The sequence below is a fragment of the Sorex araneus genome, chromosome 2, assembly GCF_027595985.1.
Source record: "Sorex araneus isolate mSorAra2 chromosome 2, mSorAra2.pri, whole genome shotgun sequence".
Lineage (NCBI taxonomy): Eukaryota > Metazoa > Chordata > Mammalia > Eulipotyphla > Soricidae > Sorex > Sorex araneus.
In genome coordinates, this window is record NC_073303.1 from 40746109 (window position 1) to 40763852 (window position 17744).

The window sequence follows — 17744 nt, forward strand, 5'->3', positions numbered from 1 at the left end:
TCCATTAGTCCCAGCCCTGAGATTTTAGCAGCCTCTCCTTACTCGTCCTTCTCAACAGTGCTATATTGGAGGCTCTTTCAGGGTCAGAGGAATGAGACCCATTATTACTGTTTTTGGCATATCGAATACGCCATGGGGAGCTTGCCAGGTTCTGCTGTGTGGGTGGGATACTCTCAGCTTGCCGGCCTGAGAGGGATGAAGAATGTATATAAGAGAATATAAGCAAGTATGTTAAAATCAAATACATGTGTGCTGCTTTAGGTCCATTAGTGGGCTTTATAGTCTAGCCCACTGATTTTTCTCAACTTCACAAATTCAGACACTTTACAACTTTACAAATTCAGACAGTTAACCCACAGCTAGAAAATAAGAACCAGAACTGAGATTTAACTTAACCCAGTGTTGGTCTGAGGTCTAATGCCTGCAGATAACTCCTACAGGTTGTGTTGTGGGGAGTGCCTTAATCATTTAAGGGAGGACCTTTTGTTGAGTTGGGTTTGTAGAGATGCTGGCGGATGAGTCTGGAACATGTAGATACATTCCAGCAGTCTTTTTCCAACATATCTAAGGTATAGATGGAGGAAATAAGAGAATTTTTGTAAAACAAGGACTGCTCCTTAACATGCTTTCAGTTTTAGAATTGAGAAGTTGGTTTATTTTTCAGGACTCCTCCAAGCCCCAGGAGTTGGGTAATAAGTATTTTCCTCCATTGATCTTGTTGAGTATGGATTAAGGCAGTAAAGGGGGCATCCCACTTTGCAACAGAGCTGTCAAAAGAACCGCGAAGGTGTCACTAAGTTTTTAAGTTAGAAAGACAATTCATTATAAATAAAGACACCAGGACCAAGTCAGGTAAAGTGGAATTGTCACTGTCATCCCGTTGTGTGTCGATTTGCTCAAGCGGGCACCAGTAAGGTCTCCATTGTGAGACTTGTTACTGTTTTTGGTATATCCAGTCTGCCACGGGTAGCTTGCCAGGCTCTGCCGTAGGGGCTAGATACTCTTGGTGATACTCGGTAGCTTGCCGGGCTCTCTGAGAGGGGCAGAGGAATCGAACCCAGGTCTGCCGTGTGCAAGGCAAACACCCTACCCGCTGTGCTATCGCTCCAGCTCGGGCTGGGCTGAAAGTGGAATTATTTGCAATAAATGTGAAAATGGAGGCAGTGAGGCAAGGACAAAATGGTCTTAAGGTCACTGTCACTGTCATTCTGTTGCTCATCAATTTGCTCGAATGGGCACCAGTAACGTCTCCATTGTGAGACTTGCTATTGCGGTCTTAGGTACCACCAAAAAAAAAAAAGTAAAGTTTCATTATTTTTACGAACAGATGCTAAGACAATATAGGCACGGGACCAGTGAAGAGCGTATATGGGAATGAGAGTTGTTAGTATTTTGGAAGTAGAAAGCAGAGACCACATACACACGTGCCCCTATCAGACTAAAATTAGAAGCAGGAACTGTTAAGATTCAAGTTTGTGGGGCTGGAGCAATAGCACAGTGGGTAGGGCGTTTGCCTTGCACTCGGCCGACCCGGGTTCTAATCCCAACATCCCATATGGTCCCCTGAGCATCGCCAGGGGTAATTCCTGAGTGAAGAGCCAGGAGTAACCCCTGTGCATCGCCAGGTGTGACCCAAAAAGAAAAAAAAAAAAAAAAAAAAAGATTCAAGTTCGTGTTTTTTCTTCTATTTTCTCCCAAGCGCCCAGATTCCTATTCTTTGAGTAAGTGTTGAATGAATGATGTTAGCTTTGGAAAAGAGGGACTGACCCTCATGAGGCTGTATGGAAGAAAGCTTGAAAACTCCCTCTGGCTTCAGCAGAGTAGTAGGTGAGGACGTCTGGGCACGGTCAGTAATGGGGAGTTGTAGCTTTAGTCTCCTAGGAAGCTAATCGAGGGTGAATTTGGCTTGTGGGCGTAGCTTTTAGCAGGCAAATGACGTATTTCAGCGCCTGCCAAGCGGTGCCGGAATAGAAGAGCGTTATGAAGGTCAGGAAACCGATTAACAGACCAAACTCGGGGGAGTGGGTGGAGGGCGGTCATTTTTCGGCCCGAGTTCTTGCTGTGTAGGCGAGCGGCGGTACTCCGGGGTCCCAGCCCGCACCAAGGTGACGGGGTTTTCCACTTGGGCGCCGCCTCCCTGGAAACACCTTCCGCCGGCTCCAGCTCCCTGACAGCCTGAGGGCGGCGCGCCGCTTCCTCGCTTCAAATCCAGGACGCGCCGTCCTCGCCCAATCACCGGGCTTCTGCCCGCCTCTTCCCTTCGTGCCGTCCAATCCGAGACACTCTGGGTCCCGCCCTCCGGGTCGGGCCGCCAACAGCCTTCGCGAACCCTGGGGCGCGCGGGGCCGGGCGGCCGCCCTGGAGGGGGACCCGCGCACGCGCATTGGCTGGGCCTCGGGACCACCCGCCCCCGACCCGCCTTCTACCTGGCGGCGGGCTCCTGCCGGCGCGCCCGGCCTCGGTGAGTGGGGGCCTGCGCTCCTTTCTCGCGGCTCAGCGCGGGGCGGACGGGGCCGCGTCTGAGCCCGGTGGCGCCGGGGTCGGGGCCGGGCGGGGACCCCCGCCAGCTGGTTGGGGCTGCGGCTCGTGCGGGCCGGAGCCCGGCAGTTGCGAGGTGGCGGCCCTGCGGCGCCCGGCCGGGTGGGCTTCCCCGCGCTGCTCCGTGCCCGAGGCTCCCGCCCAGAGTGGGAGACCGCCTCTGAGAGACACGGGTTGGCGCTGGGGGCTGGGGGATCGGGGAGATCGCGTCCTGCAGTGGCCCCTCAGCCCCCCACTCACCGGGGCCACGGCCGAGTCACTCGAGGGCCAGCCGCGCCCTTGCGCCCGGGAGTTCGGGCCGCACAGGCTGTGTGGAGGCGCGGGCTGCGCGGTGCAGGGCGATGCCTTTCCTCTCTCCCTTTTTTTCCCCCCGATTTAAAATTCCGACCCAGGGAGTCAGGTGGTTAACGGAGTCGCGCACGTGCCAGGGCGGCGCGTTGACGCCTGGTTCCACCCCCGCGGTCTTGGCCAAGTTCAGATCGCGAGACTTTTCCCTGTGCCCGGCTCCTCGCGTCAGGCTCTTGGTCAGACGAGGGACCCCTCTCGCCTCCGTCATTTGAGATTTGAGATTTGGTTGTTTCTGTGACAGAATTTGCATTTCGAGTTCCGGGTGGGAGTTCCTGAGTTCGGACTGCGCGGAGGCAACCGTTCTTCCCGACATCGGTTTCGTGGGTAAGGCGGACGGTAAGCCTCGGGAAGGTAGTCGCCGGAACGCTGCCCCAGCCCAGACCGTGCCCCGAGATGCCAGCTACACGGAGGGAGTTGCGGACGTTTACGATTCGCATCTGTGGGCTACAGCTGGCCCTGCCGCCCGCCGATCACTCCTGTGGTGGTGCTCGGGCGGGCCGTGTAGGACGCTAAGTCGGACACCCCCCAGGCAAGCATCCTTCCCGCAGTACGATCGCTGCAGCCCCTGTGGTGATCTTTCATATGTCTGCTTAGAGTCTAGCGACAGACATGTGTAACGGCACAGGACACAGGTGGTAGTGGCCGGATGACGTGGGGAGCTGTGGAATAGTGAGAAGTTTCAGGTTCTGGGTATATATTATTACAGAAGAGCCGCTGGGGTTTGCTTAGAGTTTGTCTTGAAGGGGATGTGTGTGTCTTTGAGAGTGAGAGAGAGAGAGGAGTCGGTTATGATTGAGTTGTTTGGTCTAAGAAAGTAGGAAGGCATCATTTTCTCTGGTGAAGAAGCCTGAAGAAACAGGCTTTTCTTGCTGGAGGTGGAATGAGAAGGAATCAAGATTCTTATTTTATGAGCTATCTGAGGGTCAAGTTTGATATCTAGGCTGGAGACATAAATTTTTTTTTTTTCCTTTTGGGGCCACACCTGGCAGTACTCAGGTGCCGCCACTTTGCCAAATCAAGTTTTGCTGGCACAACCTCTGAGCTCCCTGTTGCCATATCCCATATCCTGCCATAGCTCTGCAGTCCTCATCTTCAGTTTAACAAATAATGGGGTTCAGACTTCTTCCTCGAACAATTACTTTCACTTTGTTTCTGAATCACAAGCCCTTTAAAGGTTCTTACGGAGCATCAGCTGCTGCTATTCCTTCTCCTTGGCTGCTTCCTCCTTGTCTCCTTGGACCTCATAGGGTGAAGGCTCCAGGGTCCTGTCCTCCACCCCCCTTCCTCCTACCAATCCTCTTAGGGTGAATGCCTGAGAAATTTTTATTACCATAAGAAATTTATATCTCCGGGGGTTGGAGAGATAGTCAAGGGGGAAATGTATTTGCCTTGCTGGCAGCTGGCCTCAAGTTGGATCCCTGGCATTGCCTAAAAAGCCACCAGGAGTGATTCCTAAGCACAGAGCCAGGTGTATGCCCTGAGCATGTGGTGCTGGAGTTTGGCCTTCAGCTTGGCTCCTTGAAATGCTTTTGAAATTGGCTCCTCAATACTTCGATCAGGGTCAGATTGATCCAGGGACCAATGTGTTTTGGAGGTTCTGTATAAAAAGCACAGACACACAGATTTTGTTCCCTTGTTTTTCACACTCGGTTGCATGTGAACCAACTTTTTTTCTGGTCTCTGTACCAAATATATTTTATTTAGCTTCATCTTTTTTTCTTATCTGTGTACCAAGTCTGCTTTATTTCAATTTAAATTTTTTTTTCTTTGAATGGACTCATTATATTTGGGAGCCATACCCAGAGGTGTTCAGGACTCTGTGCTCAGGGATCACACTGCTTTTAGGACTTAGGGCACCCTATGGTGTGCTGGGATTGAATGATGGTCAGCTGTGTGCTAGCTAAGTGTCCTACCCGCTGTGTTATCTCTCTGGCCCTGAATTCCCTTTTAAAACTGTACTTATCCTAAACAGTTACCTCTGAAACCAAGGAATAGTTTTCCCTAGTTTTGTTTTTTTCTGTATGAGAGTGAAATGCTACTAGTAACTTTGGGGTGTGCCCTAAAGTCATCTGTGTGTACCCATCATTATTGAGACTCTTCTTTGTTAGATACATTTGTAGTAGTTTGCTTCCTTGCTGTAAAAAGCTAAGAGTAAAGTAAGCTTGTTGTATTTAATTATGATAATTATAAGAGGATAACTGGATTTTTAATCTCCTCAGCTGTAAAGTAGCCATGTTTACCTCAATGCTGTGCCAAAAAGATGCCTTTTTTCACCCCTCTAAGATTTACCAGTTTTCAAGAGTTGTGTGATTAGTGCTCTTAATTATCTAGAAGCATTTTACATTTGATTTATGAAATATCTTTTTATTGTTATAGTGAAATGGAAGATTTTCGAGGTATAACTGAAGAGTTATTTCCAAGTTTTTTAACCAATTCATTACTTGGCAATAGTGGGACTTTGGAAAATGTCACTATTGCTTCAAATCTTGGCTTACCTGTTGCAGTTTCAACTCTTGCTAAAAATAGATCCAACAATGATAACAGGTGAGATGTGTTTAAACAAAGGATTACTTTGTAGGCATATGAAACTTACAGTGATATTTCTGAGCAATTTCTCAGACTGGAGCTTAATTTTTCTAAGGGGGATGACCAGTTACATAAAATTTAACATAGAAAAAGGTAAAAATTTACCATATCCTTTCCCAGTCTGTTGCATTAGCAGTGGTAGATTGGTTTGGAATTGAGCGCTACTTACCTTTTGGTCTACTAATTGTTTTTTCCATCCTAGTGTTTTGCCTTTCTGTCCCTAATTTGAGTTGTATCTCAAAATGTGACGGTATAGTTTACCCCGTCTTATGTGATGATGTGATGGTGATTTTTTTTTAAATTTTATTTTCCCCTTACACTATATAGACACTGGTTTACAGAGTTGCTCATGATGATTTGTTACAGACATTCAGTATACCAACAGCAATCCCACCACCATTGCATCTTCCCACCACCATTATCTACTATTTTCCCAGCAACCTTTTAAGTCTGCCCCCATAGCAGGCCATCAATAATTTATTTTATATTGCTTGTTATAAATAATTTGATAAAAGAATGATCAAACAATGTTTCCTTAGAAGTTAGTGAAGATTGTTGCATCTCACCATGGAGACAGTAAGCCCTTCTATAAGAGATTACTAAGATGTTACAGTTTAAGCCTCCTGTGTTTATATTTTGGTAATTGAGATGGGTTGCTTCCTATATTACATCCCATCCAATCTGGTGTGCTACTCCTGGTTTATCAGTGTTGTAGAGTTTGTGGCTGCGTGCTCCAGGAAATCCAAAAGTTTAAAAACATTTGTTTTGTTTAAATATCTCAGCCGTGCTCCTGTTCTTCTCTCAGTCTAAATATTTGCTAAGAAGTGTCACCTTTGGGGCTGGAGCAATAGCACAGCGGGTAGGGCGTTTGCCTTGCACGTGGTCGACCCGGGTTCGATTTCCAGCATCCCATATGGTCCCCTGAGCACCGCCAGGAGTGATTCCTGAGTGCATGAGCCAGGAGTAACCCCTGTGCATGGCCAGGTATGACCCAAAAAGCAAAAAAAAAAAAAAAGTGTCACCTTCACCATTGGAGTGAAGGGACTAATGAAGAGAAAACTCTCGGCTGTCTAGAGGCTTTCAGATTTCTCTGACTCCTTTTAATCCATAAGTAATCCTTTACAGTGCATTGCACATAGGATATAGTTTTGAACTCTCGGGTCCTGTTTGTGGTTGGCTTTATGTTAGCTCTGTGTCAGGTGACCTTGACCTAGCATCAGTTAATTATATCTGAGTCAGTTTTTCTTTTTGATGGTGGTGATGGAATGAAGTACAGTAACTTTGTACACCCTAAATGTGAACATTAATACTTACTATAAAAAAGCAATAATAAATCATAATAAAATAATAATAACCATTTTTGTGTATGTGTGTAGGTATATTGATGCCCAAGCATCATTTTTAGCAGAAGAGAGGTTTTCACTTCCATCTGAGTCTTCTCCCAGTAGCCAGAGTGAAACTGAACCAAAGGAGCGGCTGCAGCTTAGCTTTCGGGATGATGAGTAAGTTCATGATTTTTTTTTTTTTCACTTTCAAAAAAATGAGCCTCATTCAGTATTGTGAAATCAGGTTCCTCTAATGAACTCATTCTAAAAAATCTATTTTTTCTTGGTATGGGGGTTTTGTTGGTGCTACCTCCCAAATGGTGCTCGGAGGTCTGGGACCCTTCTGGACAGTTCCTGGTGAGCGGGGCATGCAGTTCATGTCAGGACTTGAGGATACCATATTGCTTGGGCCTAAGGGTTTTCCCAGGCATCCCTGGAGGTGGTCAGGGACTTCCGGGATCATACCCAGAGTTTTCAGGTCCTAGGGCTACAGCCGGTGGTGATGCTTGGGGCACTGTGTGATGCCAAGGATCAAACTAGGGCCTGCTGCATGCAAGGCTTGTACCTTAATCCATGTACTCCACCCTGGGCCCCATTCTAAGAATCCTTAAAATTTATTTAAATGATTTAAATCAGTTTTAATTGTTTAAAACCCTTTTTCCCCCTGATTTCTGAAAGTATTATATACTCATTGGAAAAGCTAGGAAATATTACATGAAAGACAACAAAGACCTAGAAAATTTCAGACTTTTTTTTTGCACTTGTGTATTTGTATTAAGATATTTTTTTACAATGATATAGTTAAGCTATGCATGTTATTTATAATTTTGTTTATTAGGTTTTTTTGGGGGGGGCACACCTGGAAATGCTCAAATTACTTCTCACAGTGTGCCCAGGGATCACTCACTCCTCTGGGGACCGTATTGGAAGTTGGGGATAGAACTTGGATCGGCCTAGTGCAAAGCATACTTCATACCCACTGTACTATTGCTATGGCACCTAGTTTTAAAATTAACTTATTGTGCTCGTCTTTTATGTATAATTAACACAAAATATTATAATTAATTAAAAATGTTAATATACAATATTAGATATTTAGATTGAACTTTTGCTATTATAAGTCCAATGAACTTATTAATACATGTATTTTGCATGCTAGAAAAGTATTAAGATAAATTCCTATGATTGAAATTCCTCAGTTAAGAACATTTAATTTTAAATATTTAAATTCAGTGACCACATGGATTTTTAAAAGATTTATGTTCACTCAGTTTTTATTTTTGAGCTGCCAAAGATTGAACCCAGTGCTCTGCTACTGAGTCATAGACCTTGTACTAATACTGTAGTACTTTTTTGGTTTTGTTCAAAGATAATTCCTGGCAAGGTTTGGTACTGAGGATTGTGGGCAGCTTGTACCTGTCAGATATTGGGGATTATACCTGTGTCAGCCATGAGCAAGGCAAGTACCCTACCTGCTCTACTATCTCTCATGTCCAATCCTGTAGGACTTTTTTTTTTCTTTTTGGGTCACATCTGGTGATGCTCGGGGTTACTCTTGCTCTGCACTCAGGAATTACTCTTGGCGGTGCTCAGGGGACCATATGGGATGCTGGGAATTGAACCCGGGTCGGCCTCGTGCAAGGCAAACGCCCTACTTACTGTACTATCACTCCAGCCCTCCCCTTCCCCAGTATTATTTTAAATCTTTGCTTTTAAAAATGAAAAAAAGAGAAACAGTACACATGCTTAAATGCACAGAAAATAGTCTAGAAGAAAAGTTTTGAAAGTTTGGTAGTTATATCTTTTGATGGTGATACTGATTTTCTGTTTGAATTCATAATTGAATAGGGATTGGATATACTTTTGATTTTTGCTGTTTTTGTGCTACACCTGGCTGTGCTCAGGGCTTACTTTCAGCTCTGCACTCAGGGATCACGCCTGGCAGGCTTGGGGGACCATATGGGATGCCTGGGATCGAACCCAGATGGCTCTGTCTGAGGCAAGCACACTACCTGCTGTACTATTGCCCTGGCACCAAGGGATCGAGTATACTTTCATGTTCATTAATCACATGTTTCTGTTGTGAAATGCTCCTTGGCAGCATTTAGATGTAAGTGCTCTCTGCTCTCTAGATATAATCCCTTTTAGTTTATTCACTTTTCAGTGTGTATTTTGTTGTTGTTGTTATTGCATGCTTATTATTAACTTGGTATTTTTTCAAGTGCTTGGGACATTCCAGTGAATAGTACAGATGTAAAAATAGACTCTAGTATCTTAGAAAGATTAGGAGGGTTATTAGCGAGTGGCCAGCGTGAATCTCTTGGAGACGATGTAAGTCTCTTGGAGGCTGTGCAATGATTTGGGAGGGAGTTGGCTCTGTGGGTGTGAGGTGGCGTGTACAGCCAGTGCAAAGGCACCAAGGTAGTTCAAGCTAGTGTGTGTAAAAAGCAGGAAGAAAGCTGGAGTTGGATGAATAAGGACTTTGATAGGAAATGATCAGAGGTTCATGCTGAATAATGTTCTACAAGGCTCACTTTGGCTGCCTTGTGGAGAATAGACCACTGGGAGACAAGACCAGAAGCAAAAAGACTACCCAGGAAGTTGGAGGATTAAAGGAGGCAAGCAAATGAAGAAGAGAGGAATACTTTGGCTTGATTTGGTGTGTATGAGGTGGGCTGGGGGTGGGGAACACATTAACATTAAGGAAAGGAGAAATAAACACACACTAGGAGTAGTTGTCAGAGGTAGGAGGAAGACAGTGTCTTAAAAGCTACCTAAAGAAATCTATAAAGAGTGAGTAATCTGAATTGTGTCAATATGAGGATTAAGAAGTAACGTATCGGGGCTGGAGTGATAGCACAGTGGGTAGGGTGTTTGCCTTGCATGTAGCCGACCCGGGTTTGATTCCCAGCATCCCATACAGTCACCTCAGCACCGCCAGGCGTAATTACTGAGCACAGAGCCAGGAGTAACCCTTGTGCATTGCTGGGTGTGACCCAAAAAGCAAAAAAAAAAAAAAAAGAAGTAACGTCACATGTGGCCCGAGTGGGTAGTGCATTTACCTTGCACACGGTCAACCCTGTCTCGATTCTCAGTATTCAGTATGGTCCCCAAGTACTGCCAGGAGTAATTTCTTGACAGCTGAGCCAGGAGTAGCCCCTGAGCATTGCTGGATGTGGCCCCAAAACAAAAACAAACAAAAAGTAACCTAGCGATAGGCTCAGTCATTAATAACCATGACAAAATTAGGAGGAGTAGTCCCAAAGAGGCAGAATGAGTTCAAGAGAGAAGTGGGGTGCAGGGTTAAGTTGCAAAAGTAAGTAAAGGAGTGTAACTGAGAGCTGATTCATGTAGATAGTTGAGAGAAGGTCTATATCTCATCACATAAACGTTGCAGATTTTATGTTTTTTTTTTCTTGTTTGCAGAGTTGTGGAATGTGACTATTATGTGAAGTTCTAGAACAATTGTGTATTTCTTAAAAATCATTTAGGTATTTATCACGTGATGGCTACGTAAGAGGCTTGACCGATTTTTTTGGACTGAATAGTGATTTATGTGGTGGAAATAGGCTATTTGCTGTTTTTTCTGAATTATATTTGTATAATAGGAATGATCTGTTGCAAAGGGGAAACTTTATCTCCTCTTGAACTGTACCGAGGAGAGAATGGCTGGAGGAATGTCTGCATACACAAGCCACAAGAGTTCCAAACTGGGGTGAAGGGAGGGCCCTTGGATGGGTAGCACCCTGGACAGTTCCTCGAAGCGCAGGTTCAGAGGTGCACTGTGGTTATGAGAATCTCTGGAAGTTTTACTTTTCATTGCTTCAGATTTCTCATAGGAGACTGAGGCCATAGACTTTGTGAGTGGTGTAGGAAGAGCTGGTGACTTTTGGAAGCTGCATTAAAACAATTATGTGGGATTATGGGAAAATGAATGGGCCAGGGAAGTACTGTTGTCAGACACTACTCCAAGCCCAATCTCTGAGGGTTCGTGGTCATGAATTTAGTGTGAGACTGCTTGTGGGAGAGTGATGTTTGTCCCAGTCTTATTCAGTACAGCTGCTGGAGTACACGTGGTCAGGAGTTGGGCTTAATCAAGACTTGGATTGATAAAGGCTCAGAGGGACAAGGGAATTGAGAGTAATTGATGATTTGGCCTTGGGATTTGGGTTACGGAAGAGGAGTGTAGATCAAATGTGGGTATGTGAATGGATTGGATGCTTAGGTCGATTCATAAACTCAGAACTTTGATATATAGGCAAATAAGGCAGATGAAAAGGGGGTGGTAGTGATACCCAACTGAGGAGTTTTAGGGAGATTTATCTTGAAGTGGTACTGTGGTACTAGGGGGCTTACATACGTGCATATTTCATATCTCCTCGATGATAACATGACTTTGGAGAGGCAGTAGTCCCCGTTTGGTAGGACATTAGGGGAACTGTGCCCTCGTGGGACATCCAGGTGTTCACTGAAGTGGTGAAGTAAAAAGGAACGTTGAGGGAAAGGGTTCCATAATAGCAAGATGTTGGTGACCCAGGACCTTCAAGAAGGTGGAATAGATTTTGTCGGGAAGAAAGGAAAGCAATTTGTGATGCCAGTGCTCTGAATCCTGGCCAGATTGAAGACTGACCCGTGATACCTGCTGACCAGAGGCTTTTTTCTGAAGTTCTTTTCTGACTCTTCTTTCTAGTGAATTGATTGGAGTGGGCTATGACATGACCAGGAGATTTTGTAGATTGGGAGGAAAACTGTATTGAAGGGAGAACATTTTCATCCATATATGAGGAGAAGGATAAAAAGAGGAGGACTGGGGTTGGAATGATTGCACAGTGGGTAAGGCGCAAAGGGAGACCAGGGGGAGCGATGGGGCTGTCAGAGAACATTCCAAATCTTTAGTACTGAGGCTGGAGTGATAGCACAGTGGGTAGGACATTTGCCTTGCATGTGGCTGACCCGGGTTTGATTCCCAGCATCCCATATGGTCCCCTGAGCACTACCAGGGGTAATTCCTGAGTGCAATGCTAGGAGTACCGCTGTGCATCACCGGGTGTGACCCAAAAAGCAAACAAAACAAAACACGTCTTTAGTATTTAGGGAATGACTTACTTGGCAGGTAAATCAATATACTTTATGTCTTTTTCTGTTAGAAATCTTTACTTTCCTTAACTTTCCTCTACTTTCAGTAGATTTAGAGATACTTAATTTGGAAAGGAAATTTTGATTTTTGGTAGAAAAATTATGGTATGTCTCTGGGACCTTAAATGAAAGTGTTAATCTCAGGAATGAAAGATTTACTGCACTCGTTTTTTTACCCCCTTTTGGGAGATGAAGTATGTAACTGATTAATGGATGACTTAAACTTTTACCCAAGATAACTATTTTGTTGTTCTGTACCCTCATTAAAAACATTCTGTTTCTAGGAAGAAGAGCTATACAAAGAGTCGACATGTGTCAGAGTCTCTTCTCAGTGCGTCAGCTTTTCATGGTGATGGAGCCAGAAAAGGAAAGCAGCAAGGCGAAACTGCGCAAACTGTACACTCCCCTCAGAGCCAAGATCTTTTTGGTAGGATGTCTCCACTGGAACAGGAGCAAGGTACTCTGTTAGAATTCCTTCCTCCTCCCTCCTTACCTGACCCTAACCCTAACCCTTCTTCTGTCCCTCCCTCCCTCTAGGGGCCATCTATAGAGGTATTTGGACTTAATTGCTGGTATCACATGGTCCTCCAAACACTGTCTAGGGGGACAGTGGTCCCTGTGCTGGGAGTTGCACGCAAGCACTGCCTGCTGTCTCCTCCCCCATCTTCCACAAAAGCTGATGTATTGGTGCACTTAGAAATAATGTATCAAGGAGGTAGTCATAAGAGGTCACACATGGAATCAAACTGGTGTCTCATGGTCCCCCAAACACTGTCTACGGTGACAGTGATCCCTGTGCTGGAGTTGACGCAAGTACTGCTTGGTGCTCCCTCCCCCCTAGATGGAGGGAGGGTCAGAAGAAGGAGGGACAGAAGGAGGATTAGGGTTAGGGTCAGTAAATCTGTAAATACTGAATAGGCAAATTCAGAGACAGAAAGTAGATTAGTCGTTGCTATTGCCTGCAGGGGAGGGAAGAATGGGGTGTCACTGTGAATTATTTCCTTTTGGAGAGGTGAAAACACTTATGGTGGTACTTGTACAATTTTGTGAATATACTGAGAACCACCAAATTGTATGCTTTTAAAAGGTAATTTTATGGTTTATAAACTATCAGTGAAGTTGTATTACATTTGATTGTACCAATTCAATGATTATTATTCGAATTAAAACCCTTCCTCCTGGGCCGCAGTTGATAGTCCAGAGGAGAGGGTATTTGCCTTGCATGCAGCTCACCTGGGTTCCATCCCCGGCAGCTCATATGGTCCCCTGAGCACCACCAAGAGTAACCCCTGAGCATCATCAGGTGTGACCCAAAAAGGCAAAAACAAACCCAAAAAATCTCCTTCGCTTCTGTCTGCTGCTGTTGGGATGACGTGGTGTTGTGTCATTGGTGTGGTGCTGTGAGGAAGCTGCCTGTATAGTTGTGGGATTGGCACGTATGCTTACCCCTTAGTTGTGCTCACACCCACCTGACTGTGTACAGACGTCACATTCTGTCATATTCCCTCTGGTCCGAGACAGCAGAGCTCCTGGAACCGTGCTCAGTGTATGTCTGTTGCACCAGGAATCAAACTCATGACCTCACACTTGGCGAAGAAGGTGCTTTTAGCTGCAAGTCATCTACAGGGCCCGACTCTATATCAGTTGAAACAAAACAAAATCCCCATGTGTTCCATTCCAGTTAATGTGTGGTTTTTGCTATATTTGTTTCATCCCCCAACACCCGTTTTATAGCTTTTTCAATTGTCAATTTTTGGGTTTTTTACTGATGTAATGTTAATTTTTTTTATCTTCCCCCTCCCCCGCCCCCAAGCTTAGGCATCCTGTAAATAATATTTTCTGCTTTTTTCTCTTGATATTTTTGACATTTTTAAATTTAATTGACCAATAATGGGCTCCTATATCATTTAAGAGTGGTCTTTTAGGGGTCAGAGAGATAGTATAGGAGGGAAGGTACTTGCTTGCTTTGCATGTGACTCACCTGGGTTCAGGCAGTGCGTACGGTCCCTTAACCCTCCTGAGCACAATTGAGTGACCCTCAAACCAATAAATTAATAATAATAAAAAAGGGTAAAATAATTAAAATGGTATTTTTTAAGATAAAAGAGGTTGTACTAAAGATAAGGGTCTTGCCTTGTCTGAGGTTGACCGTGATTTGAATCCCAGCACTATATAAGGTCCTGAGCACAGAGCCAGGAGTAGCTCTGAGTATTACTAGGTATGGTCCAAAATCTTCTCCCCCCAAAATAAAATAAATAAGTGGTCCTTTTTTAATATAGAAAAGTATTTATGATTTTTATGGCATTGAATATTTCATTGATAAAATAATGTGGTCTTTCAGTTACTGTCTTTGTTTTCTTACAGACTCACCTATTTTTTGTTTACCGTCATGGATGAATAATATGGAAAACAAGGTAATCTTATCCATTCTGGGATGTTACTAAAGGGTGAAAGTTCTTATTCCGTATCTGGGAGAAGCTAAATTAATATTAATGTCATGTGTTTCTCTGTGGGGAATGGATCTGTGACCCTCATATTTAAATTCCTTTAAATACAACATATTTTAAATACAAAATATATAATATGTTGTATTTGCTTATTTTATTTTATGGACACATAAAATCATTTCTAAGTTACTTATATGAATTAATGCACTATAAAAGGTATGTGTATTTTTGCTTATACTAAATTGTTTAAAGAATGACACACATTTGCTACAGATGTAACCATTGTAAAATTAATCACATAGCACCAATTTTTCATATGTAATTGGTTGGATTTAAGGTTGTGTACTCTGGATATATGGACTGGAGCACAGCAGGTAGGGCGTTTGCCTTGCACGAAGCCGACCTGGGTTCGATTCCTCTATCCCTCTTGGAGAGCCCAGCAAGCTACCGAGAGTATCCTGCCCGCAGGCAGAGCCTGGCAAGCTACTCGTGGCATATTCGATATGCCAGAAACAGTAACAAGAAGTCTCACAATGGAGGCGTTACTGGTGCCCACTCGAGCAAATCGATGAACAACAGGATGACAGTGCTACAGTGCTACTTTGGATATAGAGCTATAATTTATTTCCCAAAGCAGGTTGAAGAATTGGATTTCTATTTTTTTTTTTTTCTTTTTGGGTCACAACTGGCGATGCATAGGGGTCGGTCACTTCTGGCTCTGCACTCAGGAATTATCCCTGATAGTGCTCAGGGGACCATATGGGATGCTGGGAATCAAACCAGGATTGGCCGCGTGCAAGGCAAACACCCTATCCACTGTGCTATTGCTCTAGCCCCAAGAATTGGATTTCTAAAAGTCTCAGAATTCATTGATAATAAAGCAAGTAGAGAAGCATGAGTTAAATAATAAAAACGAGGGAGAAATATAAGTCAGAAAGATAGTCTAAGGGTTAAGGCACTTGCCTTGCATCCTACAAATGGGATAGAGAAGAAATGAGAGAAAAAAAAAAAAAGACACATGGTCCCTGCATTGAAGAGTGAAAAATCAAGCTTGTCCAATGTTAGGCTAAATTCAGTTTTGTTTTTATATTCATTTCTTATTGCAGGCCTGTGTTGTTTAACTGCATGTAGTATTCTAATGCTATTGTGATGTTCCCTGAGAATGTGCAGTATGAGATCTCAGATCTTAAGGGTGGTGACATGGGCAGAAAGAAAGTTATGAAACAGCCTTTCAAATCCTGAATTATGGAATTGCAGTGCAATAGCAGAGGACTAATTTTGGCAGGCTTGCACCATAGTCTTTAAAGTGGTGAGTATATTCTCTTACTTGCATTTTTATCTCTTACAGATTACTCTTCCTGATACTGGAAAGCATTTTGAAGAAAAAATTCTAAACAGTGACTTAAGCCAGGCTAGTTTACTAGAAAATGAGAAACTCGTGTCACTGAGCAGCTTGGAAGATTCCTCTGGTATTGTAAAGCAGCTGAGGTTTTCTTTAGTCTATCTCTGGGTGCTCATTTGTGGGCGAATACCTGCGCCAGGCTTTTATCTCTTTGCCTTTCCCTTTCCCTACTACTCCTAGAACACAAATGGCTGGTTTTGTGAAATTATGGGGTCTTTAAAACTTTTTATATAGAAACAAAGCAAGGGAATAGATAGTATATTTTACTATATTTTATTTTTTGGTGTTTGGGCCACACTTGGCGGTGCTCAGGACTGATTTCTGGCTCTGTGCTAAGGGTCACTCCTCATAGACCCGGCAAACACAGGTTGGCCACGTGCAAGGCATATCCTCTACCTGCTGTGCTCTTGCTCTGGCCCCAGGAATAGACAGTATAGAGTAATGATGAGTTCTTAGCCTTTGATGATGGAACAGAAATGATCAAGGAGTGGGAGGAGTGAGGGTTTGGGAGAGGCAGATGAGAAGGACAGAAGGAGGAATATGAAGGTTTTTGGGCTTTTTGATAGTGGTGAAGCTGCAGCAACTTTTGACATCGAAAGCATACATGTTCACGCTATCATAACCATGTTAAATTCAGTACAATTAAAAAGAAAAAAACAACACTTTGACACCCCTGCCCCTCGGTTATTAAATGATAAAAACATGGTGGTATGGGGCAGTATAGATAGAACAAACCAAACGGAACTAGAAGGAAGAGGAGGAGCAATATATATATGTATAATATATATATCAACAAAACCAGAGGTTTTTACCTTAATGGGGGAAGAAGTTTATGTTCTCTTTAAGGAAGATCTGGACCAAAAAAAATGTATTTAAGTTTCAAAGTAGGATAGGGTTATATACATTTGTTAATAAATAATGTGTCTGGCTCGAAAACTAAGATGGGGAAAAATAATCAACATTTTTTCTGGATTTAGTTCTTGTTTATCAATTCTGATAATAATTATACTTATCCCTCAGTTTAATATCATCAAAGTATAAAATGCTACTCAGTATAAAGCTTAGAAATTGGGGACACATTGAAGTATTTATTTATATCCTTGTTCTCCAAAAAAACCTGCACGGCGGACTGGAGAGGTCGTAAAGCACATAAGGCATTTTCTCTTGGTGGTGGCACGACCTAGGATTCATCCCTGGCAAATGCTCCGTTGAACACTTCCAGGAATGATCCCTGAGTGGAGAGCCAGGAGTAAGCCCTGAGCACAGCTGGGTGTGCCCCTTTACCCCCTAAAACAACCACAAACCCACAAAATACCCCAAAGCACAACTGCAACACTCTCCCCTCCCCCCCCCCCCCCCCCCCCCGCTAAAGAGGTACCTCAATGAATACTACTCTATAAACAATTTACTTGACTACTTAATCTCTGAAAATTATGGGAAAGTTTCTGATTGAGGAATGTGTCTGGGTTGCTTTCAGAAGAGGATGAGTCGTTTCTTTTGGAAAGACTTGTGGTAGGTCTTAATGTAGAGAGAATAGGAAGAGAAGACCTTTGAGGAAACAGAAGCAGTTTCAGCAAAGGCTGTTGGGTGGTGGCAGAGAGCCTCGTTTGGGTTATAGCCAATGGTTTTGGCAAGCAGGTTGATGGCGCTGGCAGGAGACTGAATCGAGAGTAAACCAAGACAAGATTATCAAGCCAGATTATTCATGGCTTGAAAGACCAGGCTAATGGGCTGAAACTAGACATTCAGGCAGATCTTGCTGCCAATGTTTTGGGGCCAGATTCTCAGGTAAAATGGCCACGTGTAAGTGATGAGCTTTTTTTTTTGCTTTTTGGGTCACACCCAACGATGCACAGGGGTTACTCCTGGCTCTGCACTCAGGAATCACTCCTGGCAGTGCTCGGGGGACCCTATGGGATGCTGGGAATCGAACCCAGGTCGGCCGTGTGCAAGACAAACGCC

General features: G+C 44.0%; 1 protein-coding gene across 1 annotated transcript in view; it reads left to right on the plus strand.

The window, feature by feature from the left end:
* The first annotated feature begins 3139 nt into the window (after window positions 1-3139).
* Window positions 3140-17744, plus strand: part of CEP192 (centrosomal protein 192) — an 86575-nt gene continuing 71970 nt past the window's right edge. Inside the window, exons 1-6 of the mRNA XM_055127300.1 lie at window positions 3140-3210; window positions 5263-5430; window positions 6849-6974; window positions 12218-12390; window positions 14298-14347; window positions 15729-15849. Coding sequence (XP_054983275.1) covers window positions 5267-5430; window positions 6849-6974; window positions 12218-12390; window positions 14298-14347; window positions 15729-15849 — 634 coding nt within the window. The 5' untranslated portion in view covers window positions 3140-3210; window positions 5263-5266. The remainder of the gene's footprint in view (window positions 3211-5262; window positions 5431-6848; window positions 6975-12217; window positions 12391-14297; window positions 14348-15728; window positions 15850-17744) is intronic.